This window comes from Zonotrichia leucophrys, chromosome 13 (genome assembly GCF_028769735.1).
Source record: "Zonotrichia leucophrys gambelii isolate GWCS_2022_RI chromosome 13, RI_Zleu_2.0, whole genome shotgun sequence".
NCBI lineage: Eukaryota > Metazoa > Chordata > Aves > Passeriformes > Passerellidae > Zonotrichia > Zonotrichia leucophrys.
The window spans coordinates 7,945,182-7,968,046 of record NC_088183.1 but is presented as its reverse complement, the minus strand read 5'-3'; the positions used below and the strand labels follow the sequence as shown (position 1 = coordinate 7,968,046).

At 41.9% G+C, this 22,865-nt stretch overlaps 1 protein-coding gene and 1 long non-coding RNA gene across 4 annotated transcripts in view; one reads left to right on the top strand and one right to left on the bottom strand.

Annotated features, from left to right (window-relative positions):
* Positions 1 to 1,002: 1,002 nt before the first annotated feature.
* The window catches only part of LOC135453723 (uncharacterized), a 44,574-nt gene continuing 22,711 nt past the window's right edge, over positions 1,003 to 22,865 (bottom strand). For 2 of the 3 annotated variants that reach the window (XR_010441935.1, XR_010441933.1), the window contains exon 4: positions 9,521 to 10,773. This is a non-coding gene — a long non-coding RNA (uncharacterized LOC135453723). Of the gene's footprint in view, positions 1,220 to 9,520; positions 10,774 to 22,865 lie in introns of those variants that run through there. The other variant, XR_010441934.1, reaches the window with a different exon arrangement.
* Positions 2,644 to 8,309, top strand: LOC135453722 (neuropeptide Y receptor type 6-like). The gene is made up of 3 exons (XM_064725040.1): positions 2,644 to 2,843; positions 5,349 to 5,425; positions 6,470 to 8,309. Exon 3 carries the CDS (start codon positions 6,488 to 6,490, stop codon positions 7,604 to 7,606), a length of 1,119 nt encoding a protein of 372 aa, XP_064581110.1. The 5' UTR covers positions 2,644 to 2,843; positions 5,349 to 5,425; positions 6,470 to 6,487; the 3' UTR covers positions 7,607 to 8,309.

Genomic DNA, 22,865 nt, shown 5'->3' with positions numbered 1-22,865 from the left:
GAACTTGTCCTGGGCTGCGTCAGGAGCAGTGTGACCAGCAGGATGATGGAGGGGGCTCTCCCTCCCTGCTGCACCCTTGTGAGACCCCACCTGCAGTGCTGCGTCCAAGGGCTGGAGCAGCTCTGCTCTGGAGCCAGCCTGGGGGAGCTGGGAGTGCTCAGCCTGATAAGGGAAGGCTCCAGGGAGACCTCAGAGAGTCCTTCCAGTGCCTAAAGGGGCTCCAAGAGAGCTGGAGAGGGACTTTGGACAAGGGCTGGAATGGCAGGGCAAGAGGGAATGGCTTTGTAGTGTCAGAGGGCAGAGTCATGTGGGATTTGGGAAGAAATTCTTGACTGTGGGAGTGGTGAGTCAATGGAAGAAATCACCCAGAGAAGCTGTGGCTGCTCCATCCCTGGAAGTGTCCTGGATGTGACTTCCATCCCTGGAAGTGTCCGAGGCCAGGCTGGATGGATCTTGGAACAGCCTTATCTAGTGGGAGGTGTCCCTGCCCATTGGAACTGGGTGATTTTTAAGGTCCCTTCCAACCCAAACCAGTCTGTGATTCCATGACCCTTCAGAGATGTTACAGGTGTCTGCACCAGCTCTTGGCCAATCTACTGTTAAAGAATTCCTTCATGTGGGAAGCTGAGAAATTGTACATCTCTACTAAATCTTGCTTTCTGAAGGAGGAGAATGCAACAGGCAGAAACAAGGACGACTGCACAGGTACATAGGAGAAACAACTAAGCAAAAGCAAAAATTGAGAGTGATCAACCATCAGCAAAGATTCCTGCTGGCCAAGGAATCATGTAAATGCCAGAGCAAAGGGTGAACTTAGGAGTTAAATGTTATTTGAGGAGTTAAATGTTATTTTCCACCAACAGGTTATTGCCAATGCTACACAAGTTATTACAAACTTTGAACTTAAAAACCTATTATGGCACTTCACCTGTCATTTAATACTGAGCAATTTAGAAATGACAAGACCATTGATAAAAAGTAAATACAATTCTGCTACCCATTAACCTTTTTTGCAAACAGACACTCCAGCATTTGGCTGAAAAAACACATTGTGATCCCTCCTCCAGAGCCATGGGTCCCACTCAGCACACATACCTTTGACATCAGGATTAAACACACCAGGAGCAGCTACACCCACAAGCCTCTGATGCTGGATATGATCTAATTCACAACAGCTTACAGCACAACAAAGTCCACATGAGGCAGCAGGCTGATACAACTGTAAAAACCAATGGATCATATGTTAAAGACCCCACTTTTTCCACAAATGAAGGACTGCATGCAGAATTATATTAGAAACAGAGGCATGTGTAAATAAGCAAAATGACCTTTGAAATTTAGAGATAGAATCAGAACATCTTTTAATTTTATTGACTTATTTGCTTCATAAGTAGATATCCATTTTTATGGCCTGTTCTGATGCTTATCTATCACATTGCATGTTCAGGTCCTGATTAACTTCCTGGGGTTACACTAAAACCAGAAGCAGAATTTCTAAAATTGTTTGGCAAAGCTTTGTTTTTATAGTAATACTGACATAATCAAACCCAGCAAGCTCTAGAAATGCTTTAGAAAAAATATATTCCCATTGCTTGATTGCAGCATTTTTGTTTAAAATATCAGAATTCCCAAACCACACCTAGAATAAAAAGCACTGGTTAAACTACAGAGAAGGAAGTTTTATGGAGAGGTGTTAAGGCAGTCTTCCTAGCAGTCAATTAGGCACTCGAATCCAAGATCTCCGCAGATGGTTAAAAAACAATCTGGACAAACACATCAGGAATAGACTCAAACACGTGAAAAGCAGGATGTTCATCTGGTCACAGGGTCACAAAGGCTCTTTTCCCCCTGCAGCTATTTTATTCAAATAATATAGAATGACAACCAACTATATTTTTAGATAATTAGTTCTGAATTGCACTTCAGTACAGCATCGGTATTGCTGATCCCAAAAATCCTACTGCTTTTTGAAAAGCCATTCTCTTAAAAAAAAAAGACTGAAATACTGGAATTTCAGTGGACCCAGGTAAAAATGCAAGTTTATAGAGCAACTTACCAGATTTCAAATCCTAAGAAAAGCAGTTCCTTTCCCACTCCATAAATGTTCATTCTAAATATTGAGTGAGTAAGCTGAATGCTTATTTTATAAACATGTCTACAAAACATATGGACTCTTACTGAAAAAAACACTAAGAAAAATAAAGCCCCTTTTCACCATGTGCTAGTGCAGTGTGCCATGCCTTGCTTTTCAGGAATACTGGTTTTATCTGAGGAGTGTAAGCTAAAATATCAATTTATAATGAAAATCTGATTATCTTAATTGCAATAAAGCAAATGATACACTTAATGGGACGTGCATGCTCCTTCCAAGCAGCTCATTGTATTGCTGTATCAGTTAAGAAAGCAATATGCCATCTGCAGATGTTTATGTATGAAACCCTGCAGAGGGAAAACATTTGAACTACAGAACAGATTAAATAATTGAAAATGAAATTGCATGATAAGGTGTTTGACAGGGTGGAGGGAAGCAGCACAGTGGAGGAAAATCCATCCCCATGACTACTGGTCCTTCCTCCTCCCTGCTCACTGCTGTTCGTCTCCTCTTGGATTCCAGAGCTCGTTTTATTCCTCAGCTGCCTTCCCACAGCCTGGCAGCCTCAGCACTGCTGCAAAGTGGGGATCTGAGCTTTGATACACACAGAAGAAAGGAGAGTTTGAGTGTGGCTTTAGGAGACATGGCTTTGCTCTGGACTCTTTCATACAGAAAGAAGATGTGTTTGCTGGCTCTGAGGGAAAAGAAAAATTGTTAAAGCAGTGTGGATATGACTTGAATTTTTCATCAGGTAAGAAGTCAGAAAATCAATAGAACTATGGCAAAAGTTACTGAAATATCTTATAAAGCATTAATTTATTCTCTATAACCTATATTTAAAATTGAATGTAAATTTTCCTCCGCATTTTATCTGTGCAATACTTAGGAACTTAAGGTTTGTAATTGAAACATTTGTTGGTCACCTTGAAAGGATGGGACTGTTCATCTTTAGCACAGGTAAGAAAATACTTAGGGAAGAAAGCCTTTCTAAAACTCATTTTATTTTAAACCTTTCTTTTGCTTATGAACATTTCAGTAATGTTTCTGCAGATAGAGGAGTGAAACAAGACTGGGGGTTTATAATATCTTACAGAGTTAAACTCTTACTGTGGTAGAGGATCTTTTCCAAAACGCATGGATTAGGGCTTGAAGCAATTAGTTCTTTTTGTTAAACAATTCAATTCTGGTATCAGCTGTAGCTGTGATCCAAGGATGCTGATTCAAATAACATTTATTTATTAGATTAAAAAATGCCAGTATGTGTTACAATATAGTTCAACATGCTGTAGTAAATATTAGAGTAACTTATTTTTTAATGCTATGAGATGCTTACCAAGACAGGTGGATTTGTTTTATTGCCAAGGAAATGTTTAAATTGCCTCACAGAATGGTGTGTACTAAATACTGCACTCTTTAACTCCCAGCACAAACCAAAGAATGAAAAGAAATTGCACATTTTCCTGAGAAAAGGACAGTATAGATGGAGAGTGTGCCTCAAACTGATGTAGCAAGTGAACTGGTTAGGTCAGCAGACTTTTCCCAAATGCCAGAGAAGCTCTACCATCCTGAATTCTTGGGAGAGGACACTCAGAATTTGCTATCAAACTGTGTTGTGCATCCATGGAGAAATAAACAAGCCTAGCAAATAGTGCATAAAATATTACAAACTTGGCTCAGCCTCGTGGCCTTTTGAGTCCCCCACAGCTTTTCCTGCTCACATAAAAAGCAGGGAAGAGCAGAGTTTGTCTTTGAAGGATCAGGTCTGTGCCAGCCAGGTGGACACCACAGGCACTGCAGACACAGATCACCCCTGGGGTAAAGCAGCCAGGCTTTAGATCCTCACACTTCTGAAGTGGCAGCAAATCCCATTGGGGACCAGCTGCCAATCTGCCATTGAGTGCCTCTGTCCTTCCAGCACAAACAGCCTTGGGTGTGAGAAACCAAGGCAGGCAGCCAGTGCTGCCCCAGGGAAAGGTGGCGACAGTGCCCTCCTCAAGGGGCTGCTTTTCATGGATTTCAGTCTATTTGTGATATGTAGATATATGTGTGTATATATATACCCAGTCACACCATGTGGCAGTCAGTCACAGTCCTGGCCTCTCTCCTGGCCTCAGGAGCAGAGCAGTTTGTGGAGCATGGTGGGCACACTGTGGAGAACCCAGCTCTTGTTCTGGCCCTACTGACCTGCAAGGGACTGCAGAATCTATCAGAGCCTCCAGACACCCATAGTGTTTGCAGCAGGATTGTACAGTTTTCCATGTCATTCCCCAATGATATAAAGTCTCCTCAAGCCAGGTCTTATAAGCTCTTGGAGATTTATATCGCACCTGAGATAGCTCAGCTACCTTAGAAGGCATGAAATCAGCAGGATGGCTTCTGTGGTAGTGTTGGAAACAGAAAAGTTTTATTAAAAGGCAAAATAACAAAACTCTACAGAAAAAAACTGAGCCAGGTGCAAGAGGTTCTTGCTCCTGGTAAAACGCCTCACAGAAGTGATTAGTTTCTTTGTTTTCTTCTTTTTCTAGTAAATTGCTTGGTGAGGCTTTTTATCTCCTGTCCAATTGGCTAACCTTAAGTTTGAAGTGAACTCCCCAAAGTCCTATGAGGTGTCTTTTTACTTCTGAGCTTTTTTCCTTTTTAAGGAGACAAAAGATACTTTTGTCACTCTGTCAACAGAGAGCACATTCCTATACCCCAATACAGCTTTAACCAAGCCAGGTATATTCTCTAGGGAGACTATAGGGCTTAGTGCTAGCCCTGACCACAATTCAAGTCATTTTTGGGACATCAGGGCCACACACAGTCACATTTATCTGCAGCCACTTCCCACTTGAGTAAGCTGATTGAAAAGGGTATTTTAATCAGAATGACAGTGGTAGTAGATGCTCCAAAGGGGAGCATGGTGTTTTTTGGATATTTTTAAGGATCCTAATTTGAAGCACTCAAACTTATGTCAAACAGAAATATCAGGATAAAGCAGTCCAGGACATAACTCTGGCTGGAATATTCTTTGAGTGTCTGTGGGAAAACAAGTATGGAATCATAATTCCAATTTAACCCTGGATTAAGTGCTTAATTTTGCACAGGCAACCAAACTTTTAAAAATCCTTAGTGATTAAATAATGGCAACCATTTCTGTGAAAGGACTGACAAATCTGCAGATTTTTTTCTAGAATAATAAAACATCCACCCATCCCTCCTTCTTTTTGTGTATCCTCTAACTTCCCACTGCTTCTTCATTCTCCTTTCTCCACAGGCTCTCAACACCATTACTAGGGGAGAAGAATTATTTCCTTCCAGCTAGTTTTCCAGTAATTTCACAAAGGAATTAAGGTGAGCTAAACTTGAGTTTTGAAAGATATATGTGTAGAACATACATCAATTATCCATTTTTAAATTTTAAAATAGCTCTTTTCAGGCCTAGCTTTTGCTTTCCCAGGTTGGAAACAACCTCTTTCTGGCCAGAAAGCTGGTGAGCCTTTAAATTAAGATTAAGTTTTGCACTCAGTGATAAATTCAAACCCATCAAGATGTTATGTTGAACATAACTCTTCCCATTAATATAAGTTTTGAAACCACAGAACTGTTCTAATCCCAGATTTTTTTGCTTGACTCCTGTTTAAGTTAGAGCTGAAAGAGGAGTTATTTTCTGTATAACTACAATGTGAGCTTTATTTTGTTTACATATTTCTCAGGTCAGATCTAGGAAAAAGGACATACTATCTTCAATGCATCAGTAGAACAGGAAACTCCCTTTTAGCTATCATTCATAGAGGTTTTGAATGCCATTTGATCTCAAGCACAACATAACTGATTAATTCAGGAGGATTGAGTGTATTAACTCACAGTGCTTTGTAGTTCTAAAGAAAATCTAAGTGTGATGTCTAAGCTAGCAGAGTGATGGCAGGACCCAATTCTTCTTTTCTGGTAATACAAAAGCAACAGATTATCCTCATTGGAATCCATTAAACCTTCTTAAATCTTCAGCAGGGACAGATCTTAGAATACTTTATTCTGAAAAGTAAACTTCATCCTCAGCTGGTAAAAGAGGATTTGTGGGAGAGTGTACAAGTTCAGTCAGAGCTGCTATCACAGCTGTTTCTTGTGCATCAGTTATAGATCTGTAGCACTGAGAGTGCAGAACCTCAGAGAGGTGACACCAACCTCCTTCCACAGGGATACATAACCCACTGATAACCATCTGCTTTTCCAGTGCTCTAATTAATCATGTTAGATTTGCTCCAAACTTTATGGACGCTGACTAAAATGATAAACCCACAGTATTCACTGCTTGAAAATCTCCATGCAAAGGTGATTTTAAATACATTTAAAATTTAAATACATTACATTCTAAATAATGCAAGGTTTTGTCCATAGGTTGGAAGATGCTTCAGGATGGATAAAGCTGTTCAGCACCCCAGCGAGATCCTGAACCAAACTATCTCTAACATTAGCCTCTCTCAGTTCTTGAACTTTGATACATGCCACCTTTCCTCCCTTGCAGAATTCTTGCTGATTACAGCTTACACGCTGGTTACACTGGTGGGGCTCGTTGGAAATCTTTGCTTAATTATTATAATAAAGAGACGGAAAGAAGCTCAAAATGTCACCAACATTTTGATTGCCAACCTCTCTTTATCAGATGTCCTGATCTGTATCATGTGCATTCCTGTCACAGTGGCATACACCTTAATGGACCACTGGATATTTGGGGAGGCAATGTGTAAAATTGGCTCTTTCATACAAAGCCTGTCTGTCTCAGTCTCCATTTTCTCACTTGTACTCATTGCTATTGAGAGATATCAGTTAATTGTGAACCCCCGTGGCTGGAAGCCCAATATTTCACATGCTTATTGGGGAATTCTTTTCATCTGGGGGCTTTCCCTCATCATATCCACTCCTTTTTTAGTATTCCACCAAATAACAGATGAGCCCTTCAAACATTTGTCCTTCCACAGTGATTTCTACAAGAACAAGGTGGCTTGCATCGAGGCATGGCCATCTCTTACAGAGAGGCTGATTTTCACCACCAGCCTGCTGGTTTTCCAGTACTGCTTCCCACTGGGCTTTATTTTTATCTGCTATCTCAGGATATTTGTGTGTCTTCGAAGGAGAAGGGGTAAAATAGACAGGATGAGAGAGAATGAGAACAGGCTGAGTGAAAACAAAAGGATCAATATGATGTTGGTGTCAATCGTGGTGACCTTTGCAGCTTGCTGGCTGCCTCTCAATATATTCAATGTGGTTTTTGACTGGAATTACGAGGCACTAATGAGCTGTAATCACAACCTGGCATTTACAATCTGCCACCTTGTGGCCATGATCTCGACATGTATCAATCCCATCTTTTATGGATTTCTGAACAGGAACTTCCAGAAGGATTTGGTAGTGCTAGCTCACCACTGCAGGTGCTCAGCATCACAAGAGGAATATGAAAATATTGCCCTTTCAAACCTGCAAACAGATGCATCTAAGGGGTCTCTGAAGTTAAATAATCCCCATGTGGATATATAAAACAATCTAATTGCAGCTTCCAAAATTCTGTATTTTGCTGCAGATGGCCTCTTTCTGCAGGTCTTGGTCATGTCACCACCAGGTTTAGAGGAGGTCTTTGCCATTTGGTTCAGCAAAACCAGGATTATGCTCCCATAGGCACAGTCTTAACAGGTACTTTATGATAGTATTAATGCTGGTAAAACCACTTCCAACAGCCCTAAAGATCAATCATAATAAATTACAAACAGTATTAACATCTTACTTTTTTTAATCCAGTTTTGAAGTCACTGGCATGCTACCTTAACTCCAGTAAAAATGTTTCCCTTTCAGCCACTGATGGGGTTGTCCTTCCTAAACACCTGTCTTCCCCCAGGTAAACCCTGAACACTCTGCTATTCCTAATTTCAGCATCCTTTCACACACTGTTTTCTGGCATTTTTATTTTCCAGCCCTACACCAATCTGCAGATTAGAGGCAGTTCACACTGTAAGGAAGGCCCTGGAAGTTACCCTAAGACTCCACCACCTTCCTTTCAGCCCCCTCATGCAGTTTGCTTTGGCTCAGTACCAGTTCAGCCCAGAAATTGTATTTTAACAAGGGAAAAGCTAAGAGCTGGATTTTTTTTTATGAACACTAAAACAGAACCCATTTGATGTACTAGATGTTTCACTCAGAATGATGTTGTTCAAGATGAAATATATATTTAGCATTTCTCCTAAAAGCATTGCATTCTCCAAAGCACCAGTAAAGATTCATTGTTTTCTCTCTTACCATCATCACTGCTCCTCACAACAGACCTTTTAGAATCTCCATTACCAAAACAACCCACTATGAATTCAGAATCAATTTTATTCTAGCTACTTACTCAGATTTCTCTTTCAGTAGAAAATTAAGTTTGCATTTAAATTTCAGCAATATTTTCCCCCATATTTCTGCACTAGCAAGAGGGCACACTCGAGCAGATGTGGTCATTTCTGTTCACAGAAACACAATTTCTGTATTTGAAAACATCTTCTTTTGTAACAGAGTGCAGAGAAGCCTAAAGGGATAACACTGAACACAACGTTTTTTAAACTAAAACATTTTAAAAACCACTTTCCAGTGTGGCCATAAAAAAGTAGCCAAACTTCTTCATCCATGATAGTGGCAACATAAATAATCAGTTAACATTGAGCTGTTTAAACACAATACTTAGAACACTTTAGTCCAAAAATTCACCATGCTTCCTCGTGTTCAAATTAAATATAATTAATTACTTGTACTGCTAAACCCCCCCTTTTTCTTCTGGGTTTCAAAACCCCTTGTTCTAACATTTGTACATAAGGTAAAGTATTCTCTAAATTTAGCAATTTATGGATGCCCACTTAAGCAAAAAAAATTCACATTTCAGTGAGCTCCTTGATGACTCAGCTGTGATGGAACTCACCTTAAGGCTGTGAAGTTCTCTTGCAGAGGAAACACTGCTTTCCACGGGCATCCAGTTCCTAAAGGGTTTGGGCACAGCTCTCCTGTTGCAGCATTGGTTCAGAGTGCCTGCACCACCCTGCTCATCACAGGAGCTCTGCCACAAGAGCCCCAGCAGCTCCTGCAGATGCTCAGGTTTGTGAAGTGCCCCAGATCCACACTGAGGGAAAAGACCTCGGTGAAATCCCTTTGTGTCTGAGCCCTTAGAAATCATAAAGGCAGCCCCATCACAAGGGTAAGGATGGCAGAATCAATGACATGGTAATCAAGTATCTGAGTGATAAGTATGGATTAGCTTTGGCATCATTTAGGGTTTTTTTCTAATTAAATCAAATATCTTGCACTTGGAATTGATTACACAAACCTTAACATCATAGAAAAGAAACCAGGAGACAGCTAAATACTAAAAAAGGCCAATGATCAGACTGCTGAGAGTATCTCAGCATTGACTATTCCTGTGAACTTCCACCCAGCTCACTGGGCTGCCTTTATTGCTGATACTCTTCATCTGTGTGCCCAGCACAAGAGGCATTTCATCGAGTTAAGAGCAGTAGCTTGCCGTCAGTGGCACTGGGGCTGTGCATGCTCAGAGGGGCTGGGCTCTGGCCAAGGGGAGGGGATGGAGCTGCTGCTCTCACCCCTGAGACCCCCGAGTAACAAAGTGATTCACTGTCCTCATTGCACCTGGCTACACTGAGAGCAAATCTGATCCAGGAACTTCACTTTTCCTGGGGATCCCAGTGCCTGTACTGAAAACCATCCACTCCTGTCAGAAAGTAATTTCCTAACAGTGTTGTAACAAATGCTGGTGTCACACCTGCCAGAGGCTGGGCCATCAACTGAATTTCCCTGGGTTTGGAACACAAATCTCTATCACCATCTTCCTTGAATTTAAATACGCTTTTACAGCTTCAGGGCCCATGTTTAAAGCATTTCAGAAGCACATGGCATTCACAATTTACTCTAATTTATTAATACTAGGATAGCAGTTCAGATTACTCTCATTGGCAAATATCTCAGACAGTATTTAAAGTTTGAATCAGGCCCAGCTGAGATTCCCATGTGTGAGCTTGGCCTGAGTGGCTCCCATCCCATCCCATCCCATCCCATCCCCCAGGTGTGCTTACTTTTACAGCAGAGGTGGTCTCAGTGTCATGTTCCAAGTGGTTTTAAAGCAGCCATGAAATGAATTCTGGTTCAGATAATGTGATGCTGATGGATGGTCTCTCTGCTGTCTCTCCATGGAAGCGCTTGGGCAGTATGTATTAGACAGGCAAAAAAAAGGAGATTGCCATCACTTTTTGTAGTAGCAATTGTCTACTCCTGACATCCTGATCAGAGTTAAGCACTCAATTTTTCCTTCCAGTCTGAAATGCTTGGCATAAGAGGGTTCTTCATTAGCAGGTGGGAGCTCTCTGAGCAATGACACTGCTTCAGAATCAAAAGTGAACAATAATACTTGTGCCTTGATTTCTCCTTCTCATTTCTTTCTCACAATTTCACTTGACTCAAGTGTTGATGGATGCTCCATTTCTGTCCTGAGCATTCAATCATCAAGAATCTCTCCTCAGAGCTGCACTTGCAGCAATCATTGTTAACAGAGCAGAGGATCCTCACTGTCCCAGACGTCACTCTCAGTGCTGCGCATTCTCTTCCTCATCCACTGCCTTCCTCTGCATCCTGGTCCTGAGCTTCCAAGCAAGTCAGGAGGAGCCAATTGACTGTGACAGGAATAGGAACAAAGAGGAATCACTTATTTTTAAAGCATAAGTATTATGGACTCCAACATGATGTGTGACAGCAGTAAATGGAACTGCAATAACTGGTACTAAAGATTGCTCAAGTTCAACTGGCAAATGTTGCCCTGTCTTGGGTAATGCTGATGACTTTATTTTCCCTTGTTTTATTGGTATAGCCAAGTAGAAAATATACTAACAGCATTTCTCAGCAGAAAGTTGTTACCTGATGCAGCCAGCTGGAGAACTGTGAGCTGCCTTGGGGAAGCAGCACCATGGAACTAACTACAGAAACCTAGAGGGGGAGCCTGAACTCCCAGTGCTGTTCCAGCACAAAGTCTTAGATTTTAAAAAATAAAAACTGTGCCAGAGCTTTGTTTGAGTGGTTTGGTCATGCAGACCAGACCAATGTATTTATAAACATCTTTGTAAATGAACTGTGTCCTTATATGTCTGTGTATTTTATGGTGGATTGGTTTCACTTTAAGCACCTATAACCTTATAACTAGGGTTAGATACTTGGGAACTGCCATTCACTGTGGAGATTATTCCATTGAGCAAAGAGCTCAGTTGATTATTGACTGTAATCCTGTCTGTGGACAAAGGCAGTGCCAGTGCTGTGTGTGATTTAAAGACTTTGATTTCTCCCATTGACTGACAAATAAATATTGTGCTGTGTAAAACCATCCCCCTGGCCAGCTGGTGAATTGTACTGTCTGTAACTGGGGTAGGACATTTCTCATTCAAACAGGGCACCAGAGCACCAAGAATCACCAAAACATCCAAAGAAAGATCCAGAGTTCCAAGAGAGAAGCAGAGCCTGCTGCAGGTCAAAGGGATGGCCCTGGAGGGCACAAAGGTACCCAGGAAGGGACCAGAGCAGAGTTCAGGTGTGTGAGGGAGCTGCTGACCCAGAGGAGGCAAATGAGGAGGAGGAGAGGACACGAAGACTGCTCAGAGGAGAAGGGGTGACCTCCAGAGATGTCCTGACAAACCCAGAGGGGTACAAAGCACACTCCAGGGATAGCAGTGTGCTAAGGTGATCCTCTAAAGTATCGGGATGAGAGAAGAGAGGGAAAAAAGACACACAGAAAAATTAAAAAGCAACAGGGTATGTGACAAACGAGAAAAAAAAACTAAACAAAAGGAATAGCCAGCTCAGTTATAGGAGACAGAAAGAAAACTTTTAAAAGCTAAAAGGTACAAGGCAGAGGAAGAAAAAAAATGGGAACAGGGACAGAAAAATAGATAAAAGTAGACACAGAAAGGCAATTTTAAAAATGAGAGGAGAACGAATCTGTAGCAAAGCTTTGAGAAACCTCACAATGAAGGAAGGGTCAGACAGGCTGCAGAATTGAGAGGAACCTCACAGACTCCATAAACAACATTGTCCCTTCAATTCTATGCTAATAAGACACTTAGAAATATTCCACAATGGCAACTGTAGAATTATCTTGTCTACTATCACTCATTTTTAAACAAGGTTCCTTTGGTTTCCATGCAAATGCACTGACTGATGCCTTTTATTTAATTTCCATTTCATTTCACTTCATTTCATTTCTTTCATTTCATTTCATAGATTTCTCCATTAGTCACAGGCTATTTACATAATGTGATGGAATTGGCACGTGTGGAGCTGCTCTCTGCAGAATTCACTTCACCCTCACACCTGGTAAGGAAAACCTGTTAATTCACGTAGGTGTCAGGGTTGTAACACTCCATGAATTAGTTCTTCCAGCCAGGAATGGCTACTAGACTCACAAGAAGCTCTGAAAGTTTGGGTTCCTTCTAAAGAGGATCTCTCACCCCCCTTGGCAGCTCCATTTTTGGTTGGAGACTCCTGCAGAGTTTAATTGCTTGGACTCAGACCTGCAGTACAGAGGCACAGATCTCCCAGGGCACCCTGGCACTGCCCAGGGCACCCAAATCTCTCCTGTCCTCAGGAAGGGCCAACAGACTTGTCTACTAACAAGTTACAAAATTATTTATTTTGGGAGGACACTTATTTGGGTGGTAGAGTTGTGTCAGATGAGTCCATGTGTTAATTCTACCTTGAAGCCACCTCAGGAATTGCCATAATTAAAGCTACTAAAAGCCAACCCATTACTCTAGTCTGATCAAATTCCCAAATTTGGCCAGTGGAAGCTGTTCAGTCCCCATCAGATTATTGGGTTTGGGGGTGGGAGTTGTATTGGGATTTTGTTTGCTTTTCAGATAAATGCAATCACATGTTGCATAAATCCTTACACGTGAGAAGTAAACCTAGGCAAAAGTCAAAAATCTTTGTGTAAATAGAAGAAAGGAGATCCCAGAACAGTTTCTCCAGAACTCCAATGCTTGGCAGACAGAGCCCCCAAAACCTGACCCACATTGAGGGCATAACCATCTTTTTGAAATGTTATTTATCAACTAAAACCTGCTAAAACTTCACTTGCACTTAGGCATTCAAAGAAAACCACTGACATACTGCACTGAGTAGTTGGCTGAAGGAAGGGAAGTCCTGTGACTGACTGGGAACAAGATTCCTGGCTTCCCATTAAAGATGAACTTGAGACTCCTTTAAAAATTTACCCCAGAATTCGCATTGAATCCAAAAGCAAAATCTGAGTTGACTGGAAGGTCAACAAACACAGGGGGATAATTGCTGCTTGATGTTCCAGGAAACCCGAGCTCTGACACTAAATTTAAAAAGAACGCCTTTGATGAATGATAACAAAAACTTTCTTTCTTCCCATCCCCATCATGCAAACAGACCAGACACAGACATACTGAGGGCATTATGCAAGAAAAACCCAACAATCATGGAAGTCCAAGTATCTTGTTAAACCTCACATCTTTATTCATTGAGATACACAAAAATCAACTATTTGAAGGGAAAAGTTGTTTTCTGGGTTTTTTTTGTTAGCCTTATTTACTTTGGTGACTTATCAATTTACAGAGTTGATTAGCTTTTGCTTTGAGCTCTTGCCTCTTTCTAAAGAAAAATACAGTGTATTAAGATTTTAGGAGTACTCAAGCCATGTTAAAAGGCTGAGGTGAGTGTTAAAATATTTTCAGTGTGTTTCTGCATGGAGGGTATCTGCAGCAGCTGTACAAAAAGCATCTGAAAATAGCAGCAGCAAGTTATGAGCAAAAACAAATTATGAACAAAGAAAAACTATGAACAGTCAAATTAATTTAATCAAGGGTTACTGTACATCTGCTGCTAAGAAATAATAGCTGCCTCTTGTTTTCTTGGAAAAGCTAAAAAAAGTCAGCTGCTAGTTTAACAATTAAGTAGAATTTTAAAATATGCAGAATGACTGAACTGTTAAGGATGTGAAGGGGCCTCTTGATATGATCTAATCTAACCCCTGTGCTCAGTTAGATAAAGTGATTTTTTTCTGAAGTATAATCATAAATTCACATAATTAAAACTTCACCAGGAAGCTGCTCTGGGTGGGTGTTGCTGAACCACCACTGACCCCACCAGATGTTTGGTGCTGCTCTGGTTCAGGATCTCCCCACTCTGAAGAATTGGGGTTTTCCTCTGTCCCAGTTCATGTTGCCGACAAACTGGGAGCTGAATTCTCTCAGAAAAACCAAAATCTCTCAGTGGAGACCACTTCAGCTGCCAGCACGAAGGCAGAGGTGAGCAGAGATCAGTGTAAAAGGTTGACAGATATTCATGAAGAGGAGCTGCTGGTGGAGGAGGAATGAGCCTGGTGTGTCTGGGCAGATGTGCAAGCAAAAAATAATTTTGTTTTCCTTTTTTTTTTTCATGCAACAGACCAAAGCAGGGCTGAAATCAATAGAAATTTGTTTCCTGCCCACTTCATCTCTGGGGCCCTGATGGCTTTGGAAGTTGATATTTCAATAGAGAAACAGACATCAGCAGAACCACCTTAGACAAGCAGAATCCAGAAATCCTGCAAATTACTGCCATCTGCATTTTGTATTACATATATCTAGAGGATGCTTGTCAAGTTTGATCTCCATGAATATCTGTCAACCTTTTATACTGACTTCATTTGCTTTACCTGGAGAGCAATCAGCAGGTCCCCGAGGCAGGCATTACTCACATGCCACCTTCAACAATCAGATCAGCACCTGTTTGCTCCAAAAGCTGGAGCCTGGTGCTCAGCACTGAAATGAGATGTGAACACAGATCACAGCCTGGCCCCAGCTCCAGCCCTGTCTTGGAAAGGGCCTTGCTCACCATATGGTGCTCCTGCTACACCTCTGCTATTTCTAGCTCCCAGCTCTATTGGAATTGTGATGGAGAGATTTAGAAATAAGGTTTTGGTGCCAAGATGTCTGCTCAGCACACCGTAAACCTTCCTTGCAGGTAGTTGAATCAGCATTGTGCTATTATAGCACAGGTTCACACTACTCCCTGCTCTTCCTTTACCCAAGTCCTCAGACCTACTTTTACCCACTTTGCTTTCTCCCCTGCTCTTCTTGCAAACCTGTGTGTCTGGATTTAAATTGGCTTTGGCTCTGACATCATTTAACCAGATGGAAGGAAAACTAACTTATACTCTAAACCCAGGCAATGAAATGAGTCCTTCACTCCTTGAACAGCTCATTCTGCCAGCACAGGCAGACCTGGCCACCCTGTGCCCCCCAGCCCATGCCCAGCCCTCTGGGCACAGCTTCCACATAAAGTCAGGTGGAAAACCAGGTACTGACAACTCCTTCTTATCAAAAGTTTCCCACACCCCAGTGCCAGCTTTAGGCAGCACTAAATATAAAATAACAGTTCCCCTACGAGCATCCATTTCTAGATAAATTGTTCTAAAGAATTTTTGGTAGACCAAACATTCCTCTCAAATCAAATGATTCAGGCTGTATAAAACCCATTCTTTTAACCCTACTGTTCAGCATTTAGGGTAATCTCCCATCTAGTTTTAACATCTCAGCAGTCATCCTCCTGCAAAAATGAACACTTTGCAGTCCTAATCAAAAAGCCTTGAAAGGCTCCAGAATTCCCAGGGGGTGACAGAGGTACAATGGATTTCTCCTTCACACAGCAAGGAACCCTCTTAAATGTCCCCAGCGGTAGCCAAGACAGAAATCTGGCTCACACAGCACTGAGTACATCAAAAATGAGCCACTTTGGTGCCAGGGGTAGGAAATGTGTTATTATCTGGGATGCTTACACAGAAAGGAAGGTTTCTCCCAGACTGTTTCCTAAATACATAGATATATGTTTCATATATATATATACCCTCATGTATTCATATATATACATATGTAGTCATATATACATATGTTTTCATGCATATATATATATTCTGAAATGTATATGAGAAATGGATTACTCCTTCTCAAAGCTCATCACATTTCTAGAATCCTCCAGTGCTCAGTTTGTTCTACCTGGATTTTCAGTTTCCCTTCCCCTCCCTTCTCTCTACCACTCCCTTGCTTACTGGGTAAGAATAGAGATCCTATTTCTCACAGGATTTAGCAAGAACATCTGCATGATACAAGGAGGCACCACCAGGATTTTACAACCTGTAATTCAGGTGTATCAATCAGGACAGTGAAAATTGAAGGTTTGATTTGCAGGGGGGACAAAAGCAACCAAAAACCCCTCAAAAACCCCCAAAAGTTAAAAAAAACCCCAAACCGAACAAAAACAAACAAGAAAAACCCAACCAAAGCAAAGAAACAAAAATACCAAAGCAAACAAACAAAAAAAAACCACCCCAATGATAAAAAACCCAACCAAACTCTCCAAAAACACAACAACAAAAACCAAAAAACACAATAATAGATCCCACAGACAAAAACCACAGCAAAGCACCAACACACTCTGGAGCATTTACCAGCCATCATGCATACATGAAAAAGTTGTTTCCATCCACTTAGGTAATTTTTAAAATTAAAAAATAACTAGTACAAAGCATCAGGAATCAAAGATCAATTTTTGGCACTATTAATCAAGTAATGGGATTTTTGGCAGCAGAATTCCTGCACACTAAACTACCAAATACCAGACTCATCCTTTTCCTTCCCAGAGATTTTGGCAGCACTGTGCTTTCCACAGCACCCTTGAGACTCTGGAGAAACACTGGGCCTGCAGTGCAGCACAGGAATTCCTCAAAAGACATTTTCCACCTTTTTCGCCTCTGCAGAGGTGATGCACACATCAAAGGAAGCTGCCCTTCCACCACCACCTCACCAACTCCACATCCACATTCGCAGCCTGGGTGTACCCCTGGCACTGGGCTGGGTCAGCACAGGAAGTTTGGATCTATATCCTTGTGATCTCTAACTCAACATCAGCTTGAACTTTCCTAGGGAAATCAGTGTCCTGCCAACGTGGTCAGACAACTCTTCCCATGCACTAATTTTGCTCTTTAAACACTTCCAAAGTGTGAAGGTGTTGGATGTCACAAAGAACACACATTTGCAGATCAGCTCCCTCATTTTTAGTGTAACCAAAGGTCAGGACAAACTCAGCTCTAGATCCTTGTCCAGGTTTGCTCATTCTGCTTTGTCTCCCAGCAGTCCCTTTCTGCATTTTCTTGGAGTACCTGCAGCTCTTCCCCAGAAACCCAGAGCTCTGTTTGCCAAAGTGCCACACCTTACACCAGCACTGCTACCGTGTGCAGACACTGCCTCATCAATGAATTGAGACAGCTGCATTTAGACAAAACCCTGAGAGAATCCAGACCAGCTTTGTGCCTGAGATCCCTGAGCTGAGTTCCACATCATGCTCATTATTACGTGAGTAAAGCTGAAATTGTATTTTTCTCCTAGTGGCTCCTATGTAAATATGAAGAGCCTGAATTTATGCAACAATCAGATTTTTTCTTGGCTCAGTCTTGAAAAGAAGGAAGAAAAATAACCAAAAGTCTCTCCGCATCTCACTCTTTTATTGTATTGACATTTTGTCTTGTTATCTCTGGAGCCTCAGTCACAAGGCTTGTGGAATTGCTGCAGTCCATAATAATTACTCATCCACACCATAAACCCATCACGGCACAGTCTGTCATTATTGCCATATATTGTCATTATTGTCATTATGTGCCACCCTTGTTTGGGCAAGGCAGCAGCTGTGGTGGGCACACCTGCAGTACAGCTGGGTTGGGCAGCACAGCAAGAACCTGCACAGGGTTCTTTACACTACCTTCAGCTGGGACAATTCTTCACTTTTTTTGAAAAAAAATAAGTAAATCAACAAAAAATTTAAGAGGTGTAGTCATTTTATCACCATATTTCCTACTAGTCTTTTATGGGTACAAACTATTATTGTGTTGCAGAAAATCAAGGCAGAATTATGCTTAGATTGTATCTAATTAATTTTTCATACTAAACCCTTCCTGTTGCCAGATGGTTGATATGTGGCCATTTAGAAACCAGAAGGTACCAGTCAGAAAACAGACAAAGCCAGCAGCTTTGTTCACTGAGCTCCTTTTTAACCTGCAGCCTGGCCAGACAAATTGTACTGTGTGCCTTTGAACAGGAAAGTCATTTAAGAGATGCACAAATCTTTACAATTCAGAATAATTTTTTTTCATTCAAAGCCATCACTCTCCAGGGTAAAACATAAGGAGGACAGAGTATTAACCTTAGAGTTGTCTTTTACTGTGTCAAGAGATCTTTGTGTCACCATCATCCTCATCATCTAACCCGGGCCCTTGAGACAGAAGCACATGGAAACCAAGAGCCTGGGTGTGCTGGGGCTCCTTTTGTCACCTCCAAGGCACAGATTGGTGGCAGAGAAAGAGCCTCCCCACCAGGGCAGCTGAGCAAGGGACAGAGAGTGCTGCCAAACCCAGCACAGCCACATTCCAGCCCCAAGTTTGTCTTTGCAGAGAGGAGCAAAGCCCCATCTCCTTGTCACAGGTGAAGCCCCAACAGGGCAAAGGCATTTCTGTCCTGTGTGTGCCAGCTACCCACTGGCTAACATTTGACAGAATGTCACACAGAAAGGGGAAAACTGCTCCTTAATTATAGCCCTTCTGTTGTTCCACTCGGGGGTTTTATTAAAAGGGAAAAAGCATGGAGAGCAGCTAATCAGCTGCTCTTAACAAATGAAGGTCTGGAGATTGATTTTTCAAGTGATTAGTGGTGCAAACACACATTTTCACAACTCAAAATCTTTGCATTTTTTATCCAACTGCTATTTTCATTAACCAAGGAAGGGTCAGAGAGGGACAGTTAACAGCCAACATCATCTTCAAATACTGATGGCTTTATTACCACAGCACACAGATTTAAAAACCTCTAGTGCAGCTCTGTTCCCTTAACCCCAGGAGCTCCACAGGTGCAGCTTAATTAGAAGCAAAAGCTCCTGTACCTTTGCACATAGAATCCTTTCATGACAAGCCATCACTTGCTGGACAAAACTCCTCCCAGCTTGGCCCAAGCCATTCCCTGTCCCCAGCAGCATTTAGCACCATTTCTGCTCGAGTTAGAAGCTCTAATGACAGCAGCTGCCAGAAGCCTGTGGGCAGAAATAGGAATGGGAAAGGCTCAGACAGATGATACGCCCTGAGGGGAGCTCACAGTGTCACAGTGAGCGTGGTGGCATCACACAGGTCACACAGCCTCTGAGCTGGCCCTGCTCCTCCTGTGCTCCTTCCCATCTGTGCTGGTCCCCCAGGTGTCCAGCACTCACAGCTGGCTGCTGTTGGCACTGGGAGCACTGAGTGCCCAGCACCCACCAAATACGAGCCACCAAAACCACAGTCTGCTGTATGGATTAATTGTGGCAGACATCTTTTATGGAAAATCCTTTCCTTAGGATTTTTCCTCCTGAGAAGCTGGGAGGCCTCAGGAAACAAAATGTAAACAATGATTACCTGCTGCTGTGGAATACAACAGGTGAATCTGTGATTGGCCCATCTTGGATGTTTGCAATTAATGGCCAACCACAGTCAGCTGGCTCAGACTCTGTCCGAGACACAAACCTTTGTTATCATTCTTTCCTATTCTATTCTTAGCTTAGCTAGCCTTCTGATGAAACCCTTTCTTCTGCTCTTTTAGCATAGTTTTAATGTAATATATATCATAAAATAATAAATCAAGCCTTCTGAAACATGGAGTCAAGATCCCAGTCTCTTCCCTCAACCTGAGACCCCTGTGAACACCGTCACAGATTAATAACCAGATGTAATTTAAACCTCCAAAAAGGACAGTTTTAATAAAACCATCGCTTGTCTACCACTTGTTGCCTAATTTTCTGAAGGTGGAAATTAGGCAGGGTTCACCAGTTGCTCTTGAAGAGGAATCCACAGCCTAATGCAGGGCTCTCACAAAATACCACAAGCCCCAACCTTCCCTTCCCAGCCTATGGCACAGGCAGCAGGAGCAAGCACTGGCAACAGCCATGGGACAGTTGGACCCCAAATGGCACAGACACTGGTGCAATGCATAGTCAGGGATGTTCCTCCTCTCCCTAATGCAGCTTTAAAGCCATAAATCACAAATGAATACATGCAGGACCTGGATGTTGGTGCCTCGTGCTCACACAGGCTCAGAGACAATCTCCCTGCAGCTCTCAGTGGAGTTCATTCATCACTGTGGGCCCCTGGGGTTATCAAGGTATGAGAAGGAATGCATTACATAAATATATATTCATCACAGGGAAGAGAACAGCCAAGACCAGTTTTCAGTTTTGCTTCTGCACTTAGACATGCTTTGTAGATATTTTCCTTCAGCAAATGACTCAATCCATCACAATTAAAGTAACACAATATAATCTTTCCTTTGATTTAATTGCTCCCCTTCTGCCAAATAGTCAGGTTCAAAATACATTCAAAGCAATATTTAAAATAGGAAGATTATTTTCAAAATTAGCACAAATCTCCTAATGGGTTCAGAATTACATGCTGGGAGTCTTGCAGTGCATTGGGTTTTGGTACTTAATTTAAAACGATTTCCAAGGTATGCCAGCATGAATCCGAGTTATTTCCCAGGGAGCTCTAATGGACTTGGGTATTCAAATCCCTCAGAAGATCAATCTTCTCTCCCATGTGCTGCTGCAAACACTGTCCTTCCCCCATGTGCTCTGGGCAGAGCTGCTCCTCTTGGACCCAGGATGGTGCCCACAGCCCATCGCAGGGACCAAGCCCTAACCAAGCCCTGTATCCTCACCAGGCACAGCATCTCATCCTCACCATCATCTGCATCCCAGATGTTTACCCAGCTCAGGAGCAAGGCCATGGGGAAGGTCCCAGGTGAGGCCACAATGAGAGATGCACAGGAAGACACCAAGGAGAAGCTCCAGACAGTGTCCATGGCTTTGGAAAATGCTCATGGAGAGGCAAGGACCAGCTACAAAACCAGGCCATATGGCCCCAACAACTCTGATTTGACCTGACAATTTAAAAGCTTTCACTGATAGTGCCACAAGCTTGCCCCAGGTAAAGCACATGTACAGGAATGTTTGTTAGACTACAAAGCAGAGCTGTGCTCAGAGCTTTGCCACTTCTGTTTTCTGTGGCAAACCACTCAGACCACTGCAGTGAGGCACCCATGAGGGGAAGGGAAATCACAGGTAAAACTACAGTCTCCAGCTGTCTATGAAGATGCTTAGATTAAAAAAAAAAAGGCAAAACAAACCCCCCCCCCCAAAAAAAAAACCACACAAAAAACCCTCCAAAAAAGCAAAAAAAAATTCCCCAAAAAAGCCAATCCCCCCAAAAAACCCAACACAAAAACCGATAAAACAAACAAACAAACAAAACAAAAAACTCAAAATAAAAAACCCAAAACAAACAAAAAACACAAAAAAAACAAAAAAAAAACAAAAAAGAAAAAACTAAAACAAAAATAAAAACAAACAAAAAATAAAAGAAACAAAACAAACAAAAAAACCAAAAAAAAAAACAAAAAACCAAAACCAAAAAAAAGACAAAAACAAAAAAAAAATCCCAAAACAAAAAAAACAACAAACAAAACAAAAACAAAACAAATAAGACAAAAAACCAAAAAAAAAAACCAAACAAAAACCCCCCAAAAAACTAAACAAAACACCAAACAAAACAAAAAACCAACAAAACAAAAAAAAACCAAAACAAAACCAAAAAAACACCCCAAAAACCACCAAAACACAACCAAACAATAAAAAAAAGAAATGGGAAAAAAAACCCCAATCAACCAAATAAAAACCCCAAAAACAAAACAGCAAGGAAAAAAAAACCACACAAAAAAACCAAACAAGCAAAAAACCCCCACCTCTGCTCTGAGCTGGATTTCAGAGGTAAAATCCCTGTCCTATTTCAGCAGCTTGGTGACAGCCGAGGCTGTGCTGAGGAACCCGAGCTCTGTGAGCAGCACAGGCTGCTGCTGCCATCTGCTGCTCTGGAGCCGCAGCACATCAGGAACAGCTCGGCAGAACGTTAAGACTTGACTAATTCCTGTCTGGCATAAATGAAAATCCTTCAGATGCCTGAGGGTCTCCTGTGCAATTTAGAGATAAACGAGGTTTTAGGCAAAATTTGCTTACATGTCGGAAACATCACTTGCAAATCCTTGCTGACACAGTCCTTGATGCTGCATGAAATTAGACACAATGCCCTTCTAGAAGCAAAGAATGGGATAGAAACAGAGATAGACACTTAATTTTAGGGTGAAATTACTTTTAGCTTTAGCTTAGTCAGTTACTTTTAGCTCCTCAGACAGGAGTTTAGCCCCTGCAGCTCAAAAATCCATCCAAGGAGAAGAGCACCAAGCTGGTTTCCTAAAAATTATGTTCTGTTTAGGATAAACAGAACCATCTCCACATATAAAACCAGAGAGAATCCCAGCCTCTGACCCAGCTCCTCCATTGAAGGCACTTGCAGAGGCTCTCAGTCCCCACCTGGAAAATGCCTTTCCAGAATACCCAGCCTGACACAGACAGCAGGTCTCAGGACATCGGTGTGATTTTCACCAGGGATATTATTTTGCTGGTCCCAGTTCAGCTGCTTTGTATGAGAACCATTTTCACTGTTCTTACAGAGAGCTATTTATACTGACCATTGGACTCTGCCTTAAGCACTTAAGCCTGCTGTCTAGCCAGAAAAAGGCTTCCCACCAACTTCCATCCCTCTCCCTGCACCTGCTGGTCCCCAAATGCTGATAAAGGTGCTGTGCCACAC